Raw genomic sequence first — 9827 nt, forward strand, 5'->3', positions numbered from 1 at the left:
TATTGCATGAGTTCCTTGTTTTTTAATGCAGCATAGTATTCCATTGTGCGAATATACCACAGCTTCTCTAGCCATTCGTTTGTTGATGGGGAAATTTTAAAAATTTTTAATCTCTTACTTGCATTTCAAGATAGGGGAAGTTTGAACACGTATACTGGTGATGGCAAGTGTTAATAGAAACGTTGGCAGTTTGAATTCAGCTGCTGCTCTACAAGACAAAGATGAGTCAGTATCCCCCAGAAAAGATTATGGCTTCAGAAACCCATTGGAGGGTCGCCATGAGTCATATCGTCTGCTTGGTAGCAGAGGATCCAACCCCGCCCCCAACCCCACCCCTTTTTCTATGTAAATTTTCATAAACTCTGATTGGCTCATAGAAGTAGAGCATGTTTAAAACACTTTTCTTCATAGTTCAAACTGCTCTGCAAATGATAAAATCTTTTGCAATAAGTAAAGCTGTTTATAATAAACTTATATACTAAAACCTTTTTTAAATTTTAATTGTGATTTAACAAACATTTACAGAGAAGTTAATTTTAATTCATTCATTGTTGCACATGTTACCACCTTGCCCATTCCCCCCTCCCAGTTCACTTTTTTTTTTAGTAAGTACTCATTCATTGTTGCAATACACTAAAAAACTTTATAATGGCACTTGTTTCCATAGATTCATTAAGGCTTTGCTCATGAAAGTAATTGATTAGTAGTATTTGACTAAGTGCTATAATCTAAAATTTGAGAAGTTTGAAATTCTTCTTTTAGAAGATATTTTTATATACACTGTTAATTCACAGGTTAGGGCTTAGTTTTATGAATAAGGTGTTATCAGAGTTTGTTAATACTGCTATGATTTTTCCTGTTTTAATGTGTGGTTTCAATATTTTATTTTTCAGTTGGCCGAAAACCAAAGACCCAGCCATCACCAATTTCCAATGGGTCTCCTGAGTTAGGCATAAAGAAGAAACCTAGAGAAGGAAAAGGTAATTTGGGGAAAGCTATCTTGGAAGTTGGATTTTCCATTATTTTGTAAGAAAATAATTTCTATTACATGCATATATGATAGTACTCATTAATTTTTTAACCAAGGCGTATATCAACATCACTTGGGAGAATGGTTTCAGAAAATGTAGGCCCATTTACTACCCTACATTTAGTCCCATAAAGAGGAGGGAACAGTCAGTTTATATTTGGAATCTGTTTTAGAGGATATGTGTATAGAGCTCATGCCAGCGTAGTCATTTAGAATTAAAGTTGGTTTTCAACTAAGGCTGTATCTGATAAAAAACCTCATAACTGATAGAAGTACAAGATTCAAGACAAGGTGAATTTAATTCCCAAGTGAGTATATAGCATTTAGAAGTTAGAAAAAACTTACCTTATTTTTGCTATCAAATTAAATTCCCTCTCTGCTTAGTTTCATTGTTTCACCCGTTCATGTGGGTCCATCTCGTTGAGGAATTTTTCCTTTTTTTCTTACTTACCCTCTACCATGCTTTCCCTTCCTAGAGATTGGCTCCTCCTGACAGTATAATAAAGTCTTGCAATCCACATTTAGAAAATACATTCTGGCTGCACTTCATTAAGATAGATGTGTTTGTTTATTTATTTATTTTTTTTGGTAGTCCATATTATATGGACTTCGCCACCACAGTTGAAAAGCATCAAGTTCTTGATGTCACCTAACAATAACAAAAAATACAATGTAAGCCTCTTGAAAGTAAAAAAAAAAAAGAAAAGCATCAAGTTGTCTTTGGTCTTACTCATTGTCCAGTTTCTACATGTATATGACACAATTTAAAATAGCATCACCTTACTCCTCATACTGGAACAAAACATATTCCTGTGATTTAGCTTTCACTCTTAACATCTGATAGACCTGTAAAGTGAACAATACCACCAGAGGGGTAGTTACTCTCTAGAACAGTCAACCATACAAAATCAAAAGGGCAGCATACAGAGAAGAGCTCAGAAGGTAAGAGGGAATAGTATAAAAAAAGGATTAATGGAAATAAGAATCACAGAGAGGAAGTAAGAGTGTAGGTATTATAATGTCATAAAACAGTATGTATGAATGGCTGTATGGGAAGCCAATTTTGTTTCATAAACTTCCATTCAAGTAATTTTTTGAAATACACAGGGAGCTCTGGTGGTCTAGTGGTAAGAAGCTGTGCTGCAATCCTAAAATATTCACTCAGCTCTTTAAAAATACAGTGACTAGGGTTTGGATCAGGTGTACTTTAGATGCCAAAGTCATTCTTTTTCATTTTAAAAAGGTCCTTGCCCACCCACTGCAGTATAACTTTGGATTTCTTGACAGTTACTTCTATGTACATTGTCGCTCAGGCTTCTATATAATCTTGCAGGTGCCTTTTGTCAGTATGATACTAGATAGCTGGATCTTCAAAGAGCACAATGCTCAAAGCAAGCCTTCATTACTAGGAAGAAGACTTGGTTTGAGATTGAAACATTATCTCAGAGCAGTAGTTTGAGAGCTTCAGCCAACCTTTGTGGCTTCAGATAATCTATATGCATTGAGAATTTGAAATTTTCTGTATTTTATCCCTTTTGATCAGGACTGCCATGAAGTCTTTCATCTAATTTTGTAAATGTTCATTAATGGTAGCCAGACACTATTCAGTTTTTATGGTAAATGGAGGCAGTTGTTCATCGAAGCAGTTAGCTATACATTTTTTCTCCTCCTTCCTATTTAATCCTTCCTTTGTTGCTTCAGGCAGATTGAAACCAATTGTCCTGCCTTAGGTGGCCTTGCAAGTTTTTAAGACATAAAAATGTTATTAGGCCACTGAATGGGTATTTCTCTTGAAACTGATTCTTAAGCTCCAAACCAGGGAATTAAATCCCATGAGGTGTTTAGTTGTACAGAAGCAACCCCAGGAGCTACCTCCCTCCTCACCCCTATTTTGTTGTTACTGTAAATAGCATTATTGTCAATAACTTCTGTAAAAGGAGTAGATAGATCGTGAGGGAGGCTGAGTCTAGCTTGTACCTTCTTTATAAAGGGAACCTGTATCCATCAGTAATGTCCATAGCACCACACAAATAACTACATAGTCACACATGCCACCCCACATGATCCTGCACCTATTTTTACCAATCATTGGTTCTTATGTTTATTGCAAAACTCACAGACTTAACAGTTGTGGGATTTATTAGGGAAATAAATACGTTGTAGAATGGAAGTGGTAAAGAGTATCTCACTATTCAAGTCCCTCAGTCCCAAGTCACATTAGGCACAATGCTTCAGTTAGTGAAAGTCCAGGTTCATTTCATCAGCACAAATCCAAGAAGCCTCTGGTTTCTCAATCATCCAGCAAACTTTATCTCGCAGTTATAAATTATCTTTTCCGTCAGTCATCCCGTAAGCAAAACCTTTAACTTTGGCATTTATCTCCAGGGTTCCTCTGGTTCAACCTTGCCACTGACTCTTCACAATCTCTCTGCCACTGTCACTGCCCTTCTTCACAGTGAGGAAGGCACTTTCTTATATTGGCCCCATAGCTATTGATGATTTGTGTCTGTGGTTAAGATAGCTGGAGATCATGCATCCCAATGCGGGGATAATACAGTTGCTGGAAAAGCCAGTTTTCAAGGGTTCTGACACGTGAACTTCTAAGTAACTTCTGCCAATTCAACTACATTGGATACTAGTTTGTTGTGTTTTTTTAAAAAAGGAAATAGTTATACTTAAGATACTTACATTTTAAAAAGGAGACTTTGTGGCGAACTCTGGTGGCCTAGTGGCAAGAAGCTGCACTGCAATCTCAGAGGTACATGGTTCAAATCCACCAGATGCTCTGCTGGAGAAGGAGGAACAATCTCCTCCTGTATCAGTCAGATCCGATTTGACGGTACACACACAAAAAAAGATGAAATAAAAGAAAATTTAAAAAAGAAAATATATAAAAAAAAAGAGAGAGACTTTGTATGCCATTTGATGGACAGCACAAATTGATGGACTGTACAAATAACTATGATATTGTTAAGTATTTAATGAATCTTGTATGTGTGTTTTGCCAATAAGAGTTAGGTTGATTTTCCCAGCATAATTATCTGTTTTTAATTGTGTAGATGAATTTATAATCTGTTTCTTCTTTGTTTTTTAAAGGAAACACAACCTATTTGTGGGAGTTTCTTTTAGATCTACTTCAAGATAAAAATACGTGTCCTCGGTATATTAAGTGGACTCAGAGAGAAAAAGGCATCTTCAAACTCGTGGACTCAAAGGCTGTCTCTAAGCTTTGGGGAAAGCATAAGAACAAACCAGACATGAACTATGAAACTATGGGACGAGCTTTGAGGTAAGAACACAAAGACCTAGTAAGCAAACCAAACGTAATTTTTTTATTTATAGCTATTTAGAAAAATCCCATTTTATTACAATTTCTGTAGAAATTTTAAAGGTGCTTCGTAGATTTGGGAGGTAAAGCACTGAAAAATACACACAGAGTGCTTTTGCATTATGGACTATTTCCCCCCCCCTTTTTTTTTATTAAGTTTTATTAGTTTTAATGAACATTTACAGGGATTTTGGGTTTTCACTCCTTCATTGCCGCACCATTCTCTCCACCCTCCTCCCCAGTTTGTTCTTCTCCCCGCCATCCGAATGTCTGTTTTAATTGTCCAATTGCCACAGTGCTTGTCAAAGTCAGTTCTGATTAATCTCCTTTGTCGGTGTGTCCTTTGCCATTCCCTATCACTCCTCCCTGAGAAAGACTTCACCCTGATTCATAAGGAAAAGGGGATGGCGTATTCTCTTAGCTACTTCCTGCTGAAAAGGGACGCTGTGGGTTTCAGGGTGAAGATCTTCTCTCACTACTCTAAAGGGCCCCTTTGGCAGTAGGAAACACATAGACTATTATGGAGATTGATTTTGGAATTTAGATGCACTGTTATTAATTGTGCTTAGCTGTACATGTTCATATCCTTGAAGATGTATCATGGGGGTGTTGGAACCTAGAAGACACAAATTTAACAAGTTATAAGTACATGAGTCAAAAATTATGGAAAAGTAAAAGAAAAGATTCTTTCATTGTTTTACAAACCCTCCCCCAGGTCCCCTCCTCTATGTAGCCATCGCTCTAGACTCCTGTGATGACGAAAAGACCTAGTCACATATCTCTTTTAAACAGTTTTCTCCCTCCTCTGTTTCAGTGCAGTATACATTATTGAATCCATCTTACTCAGTCTCACCCCAATCCCGAGGTTAGTCCCATTCTACAACAGTGGCATCATGTAATATTTGTCCTTTTGTGACTGGGATATTTCACTCAGCATAATGTTCTCCAGAGTCAACCATTTTGAATAATATTGCATGAGTTCCTTGTTTTTTAATGCAGCATAGTGTTCCATTGTGCGAATATAGCACAGCTTCTCTAGCCATTCGTTTGTTGATGGGCACTTAGGTTGTTTCCAACTCCTTGCTGTTGTGAACAAGGCTGCAATAAACATGAGTGTGCATATATCTGCTTGGATGTCAGCTATGGTCTCTTCAGGGTATATTCCCAGTAGTGGAATTGCTGGGTCAAATGGTATCTCTATTTGCAACTTTTTGAGAAAGCGCCATACTGCTTTCCACAGGGGTTGCACCATTTTACACTCCCACCAACAGTGAATCAGGGTTCCAGTTTCTCCACAACCTCGCCAGCATTTGTTGCTTGCTGTTCTGACTGTTTCTTGAAAATAAAATTGTGGGCCTTTATAAAAATAAAACTTGAATGAATTAGAATTAATAGGGTGGGTTTTTTTTTTAATCCGAACAAATCATACAATTTTTTAAAGAAAAAGTTTATCTTAGTTACAAAGTTTACATTGTGTTTCACGCTATTTTTCATTGACATTGTATTTCTTGCAGTCATTCCTATTCATTTTGTTTTATAAAATTAATCACCATTGGACTATTCTCATCATTACTTTTCAGATCCTCACTGGATCCTTCCCATTTCTTTTACCCCCTTCCCTCTATTCACCAAAGTGTGCAACTCTGTGATTTCACCCCTGCCACCCTCACCCCTTTGCTCAGTTACATGATTTTATTAAAGAAGCACCGTTTTGTTTTGTGTTTTTCAGCTTTCTGACTTTGTGCTTGTGCTTTTAATACTTTTCACAATACTTTTCTGTTCCTTGATAAGGAAAGCTGGATCTTGTTACGGACGCACTTAGCACACACGGAATCACCATAAGCTCTGCTGATGTGATTTTTTGGTTTTGACATCATTATGAGAACTTTTCACAAATCCTTCTACGTCGGCCTAGGCATATACCACATGTAGATGTTGGTGTTTCCCCAACCTTCTTGGTATAAAAGTAATCAGTTCTTAAAAAAAAAAAGTAATCAGTTCTGTTACCAGGGGTTTGGGACAGCCTAGTTTTGTTAGACACTGTTTTAAGACAGCCTGTGACAGTGGGTCAGATGCTAGACATTTTGAATGCTTCTAAAAAAGTGTCTCCAGAAGAGGAAGAAGTAAAATTTGTAGATTGTTAATGTCTTTTATAGGTTTTGTAAATTTGTTTGAAGTATTTTCTTTGACATGAAACTTTCTCTTAAGTTTTGTCAGTTATAAAAATTCCTAAATCTCTATAATGGTACTGTGTATTACTTTTAGTGAAGGATGTTTGTAAATGAACATTCATCCTATGTGGCAATATTCAAGTACCTGACAGTACTTAGTAATTGATTATTTCTATAAGTGGTATAAATTAGAACTGTATTTCTAACAATGTTAGTGAAATAAAGTGAATAGTTGTGTTCAATTATTTCCCTTTATAAAGAGGATGTATTTTTAGGTTTATAGATCTCAGGTGTATAGGCCTAAAGGCACCAGATTTTCAGCTTCATTGCTATTCTAAATCCTTAGCCTTTTGAGCACTCAAAGCTGCTTTCTCATCTTTTACAGGAACTCTTAACTATTTAAGTGCAGACAATATAGGAATCATACTTAACCATAAGATTACAGAGTCCATAAGCAGAGACCATCTTGAATCCTTTCATTCTTAAGAAATAGAATCATTATTGCTTCATAATTGCATTTGAGTTACAGTAATATTATCAGATGTACAGATAACTGGTTATTTGATAGATGATACTATACCAGTTTTCCTATTGTAATACGAACACTTTACTATTCGAAGACTAAGTTCTCAATTTAATTTACCTTTGCTTTGAGGAAAGGAGTCCTTTTTCCTTCCTTTGCTGAGCTTTCATCGTTCTTATATGTATAGACAAGGAAAATATACATGAGTGAACTGAATCTGTTGTTGTTGTTGTTATGTGCCAACAGCCCTAAACCCTGCTCTATCCTGTGCCAATCGCACTGCCTCTGACACACCCATCCCGATTACCCCAGTCACTAAATCAATCCACCTCATAGAGGGTCTTCCCCTCCTACACTGTCCCTCTGCTCTACCCAGCATGATGTCCCTCTCCAAAGACCAGTCTCTCCTCACAATATGTCCAAAGTATGTCAGACGAAGCCCCAGAATCCTTGCCTCCAAGGAGTAGCCTGGTTTAACCCTCTCTAGGATGAATCTGTTTGTTTTCTTGGCAGTCCATGGTACACTCAATACTCTTCTCCAGCACCACAGCTCAAAGGCATCAGTTCTCCTTCTGTCCTTCCTAGTCACTGTCCAACTCTTTGATGCATAACAAGTGATTGCAAAGACCATGGCCTGTATCAGGCGGACCTTAGTCTCCAGAGAGACACCGTTGCTCTAGCGGCATTAAAATTTAAGACCAGTTACTACTGTATTGGCTTTGGGGATTTTCTGTCATAGAACACATTTAATTTTTTTTTAATTCGTTTTGCTTTCAAAGTTCGTATACAATGTGTTTCAGATCACATTTCATATCTTGAAGAGTAAGATTTAAAAGAACACTGTATTTCATCCTTGGATGCCAGTTTGAATTTGTCTAAAACCAGATTACACATGAGAAAAATAATGTATAAACACCTAATTTTTTCTTCTTTCAGATATTACTACCAAAGGGGAATTCTTGCAAAAGTTGAAGGACAAAGGCTTGTATATCAGTTTAAAGATATGCCCAAAAACATAGTGGTCATAGATGATGACAAGAGTGAAACCTGTAATGAAGATTTAACAGCCCCTACTGATGAAAAATCATTAGAGCGAGTGTCACTGTCTGCAGAAAGTCTTCTGAAAGCAGCAACATCTGTTCGTGGTGGGAAAAGTTCATCTCCACTAAACTGCTCCAGAGCAGAGAAGGGCGTAGCTCGAGTTGTTAATATCGCCTCCCCAGGTCACGAGGCTTCCTCCAGGTCTCCTACTACCACAGCATCTGTATCAGCAACAGCAGCTCCAAGGTGAGGTGTAATGTTGTAATGTTGTGTTCACCTTTTAGGAAGGGTCTGTGATTAAAATGAAATGTTACTTTAAAAGTATTAGCATTTTAACTCACTATCATCAGGGAATGTTGGTGGCTTAGTGGTAAGGAATTGTGCTGCCAGAGCAAAGATATGCAGTTCACATCCACCAGCTGCTTATCAGGAGAAAGATAGGTAATTTTCCATAAAATATATAGGAAAACTATAGCCTTGGAAGCCCCGTGAGGGTGGTTCTACTTTATTGCATGGAGCTGCTGTGTGTCAGAATCATGTGTGCTAACAATTTTGTACATTTTTAATTTGTACTAATTTCTGGTATAAGAAAGTAATTTCCTAATTTAGCATTAACTATAATTAATCTATTTGTTCCCCCAGGACAGTTCGCGTGGCAATGCAAGTACCTGTTGTAATGACTTCGTTGGGTCAGAAAATTTCGACTGTGGCAGTTCAGTCAGTTAATGCAGGTGCACCACTAATAACCAGCACTAGTCCCACAACAGCCACTTCTCCAAAGGTCGTCATTCAGACAATCCCTACTGTGATGCCAGCCTCTACTGAAAATGGAGACAAAATCACCATGCAGCCTGCCAAAATTATTACTATCCCAGCTACACAACTTGCTCAGTGTCAGCTGCAGACGAAGTCAAATCTGGCTGGATCAGGGAGCATTAACATTGTTGGAACCCCATTGGCGGTGAGAGCACTTACTCCTGTTTCTCTAGCCCACGGTACACCTGTAATGAGACTATCAGTGCCTACTCAGCAAACATCTGGCCAGACTTCTCCTCGAGTTATCAGCGCAGTCATAAAAGGGCCAGAGGTTAAATCCGAAGCAGTGGCAAAAAAGCAGGAGCCTGATGTGAAAACTTTGCAGCTGGTACAAGATGAAAAGCCAGCAGATGGAAATAAGACAGTGACCCATGTGGTGGTTGTCAGTGCACCTTCTGCTATTGCCCTTCCTGTAACTATGAAAACAGAAGGACTAGTGACATGTGAGAAATAAAATAGCTCTCCATGGACTGATGTGGTGATTGGTTAAATATTACTGACATAAATATTTACAAGGAAGTCATCAAGCAAAGTCAAAGAAGACTTTAAAAACCTTTTTAATGCATATAAGAAAACAATCACACTTACTGGAAATAAATTACCTATCCCATGTTTCAGTGGGAATTGAACTACATACTGAAATGCTGACAGAAAACTGCCTCTTACTATAGGAAACAACTGAACCCGTCAATAAGAGAAAGGATTGAAAGGGACCAAGCAGCTCACTACAATATCAAGTTACACTAAGACTTGGAACACTAAAAATCTGTAAGAGGTTATGTAGTTTTCAGTGGGGAGGGGTTGGGATGGGTGATCTCATTGTTACATATAGCAATTTTTGATGCATTTTATATGCATACCAGCAATTTTTACTGTGTTCGCACAGTACTCACTTAACTGGTGCTATGTGAAGACTCT

At 37.6% G+C, this 9827-nt stretch overlaps 1 protein-coding gene across 2 annotated transcripts in view; it reads left to right on the forward strand.

Annotated features, from left to right (window-relative positions):
* The window catches only part of ELF2 (E74-like factor 2 (ets domain transcription factor)), a 103456-nt gene extending 93829 nt beyond the window's left edge, over window positions 1-9627 (forward strand). The window contains exons 5-8 of one of the 2 annotated variants that reach the window (XM_006887032.1): window positions 894-980; window positions 4127-4319; window positions 7989-8339; window positions 8736-9363. In XM_006887032.1, the coding sequence (XP_006887094.1) occupies window positions 894-980; window positions 4127-4319; window positions 7989-8339; window positions 8736-9363 (1259 nt within the window). Of the gene's footprint in view, window positions 1-893; window positions 981-4126; window positions 4320-7988; window positions 8340-8735 lie in introns of both variants that reach the window. The other variant, XM_006887033.1, reaches the window with a different exon arrangement.
* Window positions 9628-9827: the final 200 nt, after the last annotated feature.

This window comes from Elephantulus edwardii, unplaced genomic scaffold (genome assembly GCF_000299155.1).
Source record: "Elephantulus edwardii isolate Elephantulus edwardi_28Jun2011 unplaced genomic scaffold, EleEdw1.0 scaffold00053, whole genome shotgun sequence".
NCBI classification, from domain to species: Eukaryota; Metazoa; Chordata; class Mammalia; order Macroscelidea; family Macroscelididae; genus Elephantulus; species Elephantulus edwardii.